Source organism: Amblyomma americanum, chromosome 8, assembly GCF_052857255.1.
Source record: "Amblyomma americanum isolate KBUSLIRL-KWMA chromosome 8, ASM5285725v1, whole genome shotgun sequence".
Classification (NCBI taxonomy): Eukaryota; Metazoa; Arthropoda; class Arachnida; order Ixodida; family Ixodidae; genus Amblyomma; species Amblyomma americanum.
This window is the reverse complement of record NC_135504.1, coordinates 71,629,938-71,638,644: the sequence shown is the minus strand read 5'-3', so window position 1 is coordinate 71,638,644 and position 8,707 is coordinate 71,629,938. Positions and strand designations below refer to the sequence as shown.

General features: G+C 52.1%; 1 protein-coding gene across 1 annotated transcript; it reads right to left on the bottom strand.

The window, feature by feature from the left end:
• Window positions 1-252: 252 nt before the first annotated feature.
• On the bottom strand, window positions 253-4,457 carry LOC144102489 (uncharacterized). Its single transcript, XM_077635752.1, has 3 exons — window positions 2,427-4,457; window positions 701-880; window positions 253-617 (listed from the first exon to the last, which is right to left on the bottom strand). The coding sequence occupies exons 1-3, from the start codon at window positions 4,455-4,457 to the stop codon at window positions 339-341; spliced, it is 2,490 nt and encodes an 829-aa protein (XP_077491878.1). The 3' UTR covers window positions 253-338.
• Between the last annotated feature and the right edge of the window lie 4,250 nt (window positions 4,458-8,707).

Genomic DNA, 8,707 nt, shown 5'->3' with positions numbered 1-8,707 from the left:
AACAAAGGCGCGCTGCATAAAAGTTAGAACGTAAAGAGACGAAGGCACGCTGCGCTAATGCTGTAGCGAGGTCTAACATGTAAAATTTCGCGGCTGGCGTCGATTTCTACAAAGCGCGAGTAGTGCCTACGGAAATAAACAAAGGCGCACTGGAGATGGGTAAGTCTGTATACAAGCACGAGTTTTTGTCTTTACCAGCGATTTACTAGCTCACACCGCGCGATTTAGATGTCTGGCGTCGATTTCGACAGAGAGGGAATACGGGCACGAAACGGGACGCTCGCGATCTGCCAGGAAACAATGAGGTGGCCCTAAAAAGGGCCGTTTGCAGGTGCACTTCAACCGCGACCTGCAGCGGCGTGGCGGCGCGGTGAGCAGTAGGCCCAGCAGTGGTCCGTCTTGTGCCCTTTGGCTCCGCACCGACGACACCGGTGCACGACGTACACCTCTCCTGGTCTTGCCCTTGAAGCCGGCGCTATCCCTGGTCCGTAGATCTTGACGAGGGCCGCGACGATAATCTTTGACATCTGGTCGATGCCCCGGTCTCTCGCCACGTGATATCGGTCTGCGGCAAACAAGGACAGCATCGGCTTGCCAGAAGCATCCAGGAAACGATGCTGCAAAAAAAGTTACGTTACAAGCGCCGCAATTTGGTGAGTTCTGCTCGAGAAAACTTGCGAAAATGTTGTTCAACCCTTACCTCGGGGTTGAGAATGTGCACGCCCGACAAGCGCTTCAGCGTGGCTGACAGACGGCGGTTCAGCTGGCGACGCCGGCGGTCCTCAAATTGCGCCTTACGTGGCTCATCGAAATGGCGTGGCAAGACTTTGATGACCAGCACGACACTGGCCACGTTCTCCTGCAGCAGCAAAACGAGGTCCTGGAATGCGCAAGACATGTAGGTAAGCGGTACAGCACTTCATGAAGCGAAATTTGAGATAAAATGCCTACCTTTATGTGGCTGGAAGCGAAATTTGAGATAAAATGCGTACCTTTATGTGGCTGGCGGTTTCTCGCGGGTCATCTCCTCTGTCGAGACAAAATCGGCGCGCCGAAAGCATGTCTCGGGAATTATTTCAGCTAGGCTGATTGCGTCGTGGCCGCTAAAGCTGAAAGTGCATGTTCTCACTACCGGCGAAAGCCGCAAGCGAGAACTGCACAAAAATTTCAGTTGCCTGTCGCCGACGAGCACACCACGCAAAACAGCCATAGCTGGACAGCTCCCGAAACAAGCGCTGCTGCCGAGCCCCACGAACCGAATGCCATGCTGCGCGGCGGCAGCGGCGGGGGCGTCTAGCGATTCCCTAGGTGCTCTAGGGACAGGTCCAAAGTGGGCGCGGTGACGCACGTCCGGTTGAGAACGAGGGAGAAGCAGAAAAACGTCACGGAGAAGCGCATTCCATCGACCAATCAGCGTTTCCAGCCCACCTGCACCGAAATGCTTCTATCGAAACAAGGCCTGCAAAGACGCGCTGTAATGCACCGCACACTCATGAATAGGGGGCAGGTCAAGAGTGTTGCAAAAATACAAATTTTGCCACGTTTTAATAAAATGACTTACTTCTTTCATAAAACAAGGTGCTAATATATTTTTTCTTTTTTATTGGCAGATTACATTCCAATTTTGTAGCTCTATTATTTCTTTATATGAGTGTTTTGCCCCCCATCCTCTGGTTGTGCTGCAGTCGCGCTAAACCACTTTTCGGCCCAGCCTTCGCCACCACTTTAAATCCGCCTTGGAAGAGTGACTGTGCATGCATCGACAACTGGATGGATACCATCACAATTTAGAATGAGGTGTTCTGTTGTTTCTACAGATTTACCACACACAGCACATGTGTCATCTTCTTCGTTAAATTTCTTTTTGTAGCTGAACGTTCTAAGACTCCCTGACCTATACTTCAAAGAGGAGGGCACTGCCCCTTGAGTTATCATAAAACGTTTCCTTCCTGATCTGCCTTTTCCAGCATCGATATAGTTCTACACTATGCTTCTTTTTCATTGAATCTGTGAAATCTTTACCTTCGACGTTTTTAACCTGCCGTTTAATGCTCTTTCTTTCTCCTTCCTCGTCCCTGGCAAACTTACTGGTCAGCTTTCTAGTTCGTTTCCGCCACTGTGTGTCATCGCTCTTTCTGTACAGGTATTTAAATACATTACCTGCCCAACTGTTATCGTCCAATTTCCCCAGGCGTTCTTCGTATAGTACTTTACTCTGAGCTTCCTGTGATGTCCGCGCCCCGCGCGTTGCGGGCGAGCGCCAGAGAACGAACAGCCAACACAGAGTCCGGTGAACGACTGACTTTATTCCTGTTCGCGCGTTCCTGGTCAGCACCCCACATCCACGGTGTCTTGGCTCCAAGTAATTGATTCAGTGGATGAAGAACAGCAGACAGATTTGGCAGGAATCGCTGGTAGAAATTTACCAGTCCCAAATAACTTTGCAGTGACTTCACATCGCTAGGCTTGGGGGCCTTCAGCACAGCCTCAGTCTTTTCAGGGTTAGGATGGAAACCAGCCGACGTGACAACGTGGCCCAGGTATTCCACTTTTGGACCCATGAAGGTGCACTTGTCAAGCTTCAGCTTCAGACCGGCTTCCTTCAAGCGATGCAGTACTCGGCACAAGTTCTGAAGGTGATCCTTATCATTGCGCCCAGTCACCAGGATGTCATCGAAGTACACGACCACGTGTGGTAGACCGCGCATCAAGTTGTCCATCTCCCTCTGGAAAATCGACGGTGCTGAGGTTACGCCGAAAGGCAGGCGTGTGTATTGGTACAGCCCCCTTGGCGTGTTGACGGTCAGCAGTTTCGAGGACGCCTCGTCCAGCTCCACTTGCAAGTAGGCATCCTTGAGGTCGAGCTTGGAGAACTTCTCACCCCCACTCAGTCTGGCGAATAGATCCTCAACACGCGGTATCGGATAGTTCTCCGGCACAGTCACAGGATTCACCGTGACCTTGAAGTCACCACAGATTCGAATCTGTCCGTTGCGCTTGAGAATAGGCACAATGGGTGCAGCCCATTCTGATGATCTTACCGGTTGCAGCACTCCAGCGCGTTCCATACGGAGCAGCTCCTCGTTAACACGATCGATCATCGCGAACGGTACAGATCGAGGCTTGAAAAACCTTGGCTTGGCATTGTCTTGAATGGTCTTCTTGGCAGCAACGCCCTTGAGAGCTCCAAGTTTGCCATCAAAAACAGTGGAGTACGCAGCCAGTACATCCTCAAGCGACGACACAGCATTGAGCTCTCTCGCATTGCATAATTCCAAACCAAGACCCTTCATCCAACCGCGCCCCATGAGGGACGGGCAATCACCAGAAACAACGTACAACACCTCCTCGCACTTCCGGTTCCCCAGCTGAACAGTCACAGGCAAACTTCCTAGTACAGGAGACAGTTCACCTGAGTAGCTCTTCAACACAACATTTGAATGCTTCAGACGTGCCGACGGAAACTTTCGGTGAAATGTGTCCCCAGATACGACGGATACACTTGCTCCCGTGTCAACTTCCATTAGCAGCGAAGTTCCGTTCACCGCGACTTCCACGCGGTATGGCTGAGTAACTCCTGCAGTGCCTTGCAGACTCCACAATTCGTATACCTGAAGCGCATCCGGTCGCTCATTGGCTTCATCACACCTGGCATCGTTCACGACATGCACAGATTTGTTCACAGACGGCGGCGCCGCTTTCCTGGTATTTGCTACATCTTTCGCTCTCCTGGTGTTTGTCGCATTTTTTCTCCCCTTGCACACACGAGAGAGATGGCCCTTAATCCCACAGTTGTGGCAGACACTGTTTAGATGTCGGCACTGCGTCGCCAGATGCCCGCCACCACAGCGAAAGCACAAAATGGCCGTTTCTTCTCGCCTCGGCTTCGTAGAGTCACGTGACACAGCGTTGGTCGGCGCGACAAAGGGCGCGGGCGCCGTTGAAAGCACTTGCGAATCCTTGTTTGCCGCTTCCATCGCGATAACCGTTTTCTTCGCCATGTCAAGCGTCAAGTCCGGCAGCTCCAATAGTCGTCTCTGCATCGATTCATCGTTAATTCCCGCCACTATACGGTCGCGCAGCATTCTCTCACGAAAGGTGCCAAACCCGCATTCATCGGCCAGCTTGTTCAGGGCTGCGAAGTAGTCAGCAGCCGCTTCACCCGCCTGTCGTGTTCTGGAGTTGAACTTGAATGAGGCAACAACTTCCGACGGCTGTGGCGAGAAATGCCTCCCGAGGACATCAAAAATGGTAGTCAAACTTGCCTCGCACGGCTTCACGGGCGCCAGCAGATTCCGCAGCAAGGTGTATGTGGCCGGGCCACAACACGTGAGCAAGACAGCTCGTTTCTTGTCATCCGGCACATCGTTGGCAATAAAGTACTGAACAGCTCTCTCTCGGTACTCGTCCCAGTTCGTCTGCGTGTCGAACGGCTCTAGCTTGCCGACGCCTGGCATTTCCGAAGTACAGGAACGCTTCAAACAGTTCAACACGTGTTCCTCGTCGCCATTGTGATGTCTGAGCCCCGCGCGTTGCGGGCGAGCGCCAGAGCGCGTTTAGGGAAAGCAAGGAGTTGCTGGTGTCTGCTGCGGTTTTGGCACACTACGTCCCTAGGAAAACATTGGTGCTGATTTGCGATGCATCACCGTATGGAGGGGGGGGCTGTGCTGGCTCACCGTGAGGACACGGGCGCTGAGCGTCCGATCGCTTTTGCATCAAGAAGTCTCACATCAGCTGAGCGCAACTATAGTCACTTGGATAAAGAGGCACTTGCCCTGGTGTTTGGAGTGACCAAGTTTCGGCAATATGTCTGGGGCAGAGAGTTTGAGGCGGTCACCGACCACAAGCCTTTGCTAGGCCTGCTCTACGCTGACAAACCCGTGCCTGAGACGTGCTCTCCTCGAGTGCTGCGCTGGTCACTGATGCTGGCCGCTTATAACTACAAGCATAAGTACAGACCCGGAGCCAGCATCGCCAGCGCTGACTGCTTGAGTCGGCTGCCGCTGCCTACTTCGGAACACACTGTTGAGCGGCCAGCTGAAGTATTCATGCTTGAGGCTGTTTACCCCAGGGTTTTGGTGGCGTCTGTTGTGGCGGAAGCCACTTCCAAAGACCCTGTGTTAGCAAAGGTTCGCGAGGCACTGTGGGCTGGAACAGAGCTGCGGGATCCTGTGCTAAAGCCATATGCCAATCGCACAACGCAAATGAGCGTCCAAGAAAATTGCATCCTGCTGGGTTCGCGAGTGGTTATTCCTAGTACACTGCAACCTCAAGTGCTGCGTCTACTCCATGAAGGCCACCCTGGAATTTCAAAAATGAAGGCAGTTGCTCGAAGCCATGTGTGGTGGTCGACCCTGGATGAAGACATTACGAATACGGTGCGTGGATGCCGTGTGTGTCAGGAGAACCAGAGAACTGCGCGGCCAGTAGCTATGACGCCATGGCCGTATCCCGAGAAGCCGTGGTCACGAATTCACATCGACTTTGCTGGACCTCTCAAGAATCGCTACTTGCTGATCGTGACGGATGCTTTTTCAAAATGGATAGAAGTTGTTCCTGTGACCACACCATCAGCAGATGCCACGATTCCATGCCTACGGACTATGTTTGCTGCCCATGGTTTGCCAGACGTGATTGTGTCGGATAATGGGCCAGCATTCGTGAGTGCCTCGTTCAGGGAATTCCTTCAGCGCAATGGCATAAAGCATGTGCTGACGCCACCGTATCACCCGGCATCAAATGGTGCTGCGGAGCGTGCAGTGCAAACTATCAAGGCAAAGCTGAAGAAAGCAGTGGGTGGAAGCTTCGACTGTCAGCTAGCCCGCGTCCTGCTGAACTACAGGTCAACGCCGCACGAGACTACTGGGTGCTCCCCGGCTGAGTTGATGATGGGGCGCAAGCTGAAGACAGCTTTGACCCTACTGCGGCCTGACATGAGGTCCACAGTTCTTACAAGGCAGCTAAAGCAGAAAGTTGCGCACGAGCAGCATGCCCATCGGACGCCGCTTGTGCAGCCAGGGGATTCTGTATATGCACGAAACTTTCGAGATGGTCCACCCTGGTTTCCTGCAATGGTGACTGCTACATCGGGCGACCACATTGCCGATGTCACATTGCCTGATGGTCGGTCCTGGAGGCGACATCAAGAACATCTGCGACACGATTTCTCCGCAACCGAAGTGTCTCCGCCGGCTGCAGCAAAACATCAAGTCGGTACACGTGATGTGAGTGCAGATGACCAACAGACCTCTGCCATGCAATCACACCTGAATGCCGGCAGCGAGGACGGATCTGTACAGCACGAGGCTCCACCAAGGGATAATTCAGCACTGGGTGTGCCGGTTGATCCAGAGCTTCCCAAGTGTGAGCCGCAAACACCACCGTTGCGAAGAAGCTCAAGAGCAAGACGGCCCAATGTACGCTATTCGCCGTGAGGCCTGTTCACGTTACCTTCTTTGTGTGGGTGGGGAGGGGTGTCGTATTTGGCCAAGAGTCCAACAGATGGCGGCACCGCCCCATTGCTGTGCTTAACTGCACAGTTCGCGGAGCGCGCGAACAGGAATAAAGTCAGTCGTTCACCGGACTCTGTGTTGGCTGTTCGTTCTCTGGCGCTCGCCCGCAACGCGCGGGGCTCAGACATCACACTTCCCGTGCTTTGAACGTTGCCAAGTCCATATCCCCCTGTACTGCCTCGTTTGTGGTTTTCCCGTGGGCACCTAGTGCTAATCTTCCAACAGTTCTCTGATTTACTTCTAATCGAAACTGAACTTCAGCTCTTAAGCATAGAACCGCATTCCCGAAAGTAAGCCCCGGCACCATTATTCTTTTCCAAATACCTCTGAGGACTTCATACCTGTTGTACCCCCTCAAGGCCCTATGTTTCATTATCCCGGCATCTCTTCGCCCTTTTGCTATGAGAGACTGTTCGTGTTTTTCCGTGTACATATGCCCTTTGTTTGCCCATACCCCGAGATATTTGTATTCGGCCACTCTGGGTATTTCATGGCCCTGTATTGTAAGCTCCTGATCAGTTGTGCCGTTGAAAACCATCACACCTGACCTAGTTGCGCTAAAACTGAAACCTATAGACTGTCTCCTTCGTCTCCACAGAAGTTCACCAAAGTTTGCAAATCTTCCTGGTTATTTGCTAACAGTACAATATCGTCCGCATACATGAAACACGGTAGTCGTTGCTCAACAACCTTTCCGCCTAATGTGTATGACAGATCATAACCTAATAATAATAATTGGTTTTGGGGGGAAGCAAATGGTGCAGTATCTGTCTCATATTGCGTTGGACACCTGTACCGCGCCGTAAGGGAAGGGATAAAGGAGGGAGTGAAAGAAGAAAGGAAGAAGAGGTGCCGTAGTGGAGGGCTCCGGAATAATTTTGACCACCTGGGGATCTTTAACGTGCACTGACATCGCACAGCACACGGGCGCCTTAGCGTTTTTCCTCCATAAAAACGCAGCCGCCGCGGTCGGGTTCGAACCCGGCACAGATCATAACCTAGGTTGCTTCCTTGTAGCCTTCTCTCCATACTTATATAAAGCATGAACAGCAGCGGTGATAGAGAACAACCTTGCCTTAGTTTTTTTTGTACCTGGACAGTTGATGTACCCTTAATTCCTTCTCATGTATTTCAACTTTATTCTTTCGATATATTTCCTGTAGAAAATTAATTAATCTCAAAACCGCTTACAGCGCCGCTTCAGCAGCGGCGGCAGCGGCATGATCGAATGTTGTTTTTGCCTTCTTGTGTTAGCAGCGGCGTGGCAGCCGTTGCGTTCTTTAGAGGGTCTCGTGTGGTCGTCGTGTGGTCGTCGGTGGTCGTGTCGAGTGTGGTGCGCGGTTTAAGTGAACTAGATGAGAGGGCGTCAAACGCCTATGCCGTCTGTGTATCAAAATCTAGGTAAAAAAAAAGGTAATTTCCACTTGGAGCGCTGCGCACGTTATCCTTGCCTAGGTGCCTTTTTAGAGGCGGTAGAACCACTGGGATGCCGCATCGGGCGCCCGAAAGTGAAGCCACCTGAAGTTGGGCAGCATGTCCCGGATGTCAGCATTTGGCAGTGCATGAACAAGCCGTGCTAGCTAAAAAAAAAAAACGAAACCGAAACTGAAGTTGGTGCCGCGCCGTCTTGCTGCTGCCGTGGACTTTGACTCTCCGTGCCACGCAACGCCACTTTTGAATGCGCGTTTAGAGCACCCACCACTTTACTCTCCCAACCCCAATAGGTGCTTTTGGCAGATGAGTACTACAATCACGCCCTTCAAACCGTGCTGGGAATTGTTTCGTTCAGCTTGACGTCTTCCAGCTGCAGAGTGCGTCACGCAAACGCACGCTGTCGATCACTGAAAGGAGTTTTCGTCTGCGAGGTGACTGTAGTGTTTTCTTTCAGCTTGTGGAAGAGGGAAAATAAAGCACAACTGGATCAGCTCAGACTTGGCGGCGGCTCCCTGCACACAATGCAGCGAACGTTGCATTGTTAAGGATCCTACAGCCACCGGTTATACATGTCAGCCGATGGATGCGCGAGCTGCATGATTGCGAAGCATGGACGGCTAGCTCATCGACAAAGTGGGCACACTTCGTTCTAGTCAATGCAAAAGTATGAGTGAACTCAGAAGTACAATCAAGCCGCCTTGTTGAACTTCAGTGCAGCGTATGCAACAAGGATAGCTTTATTCAAAAGCATGGGCGCATTG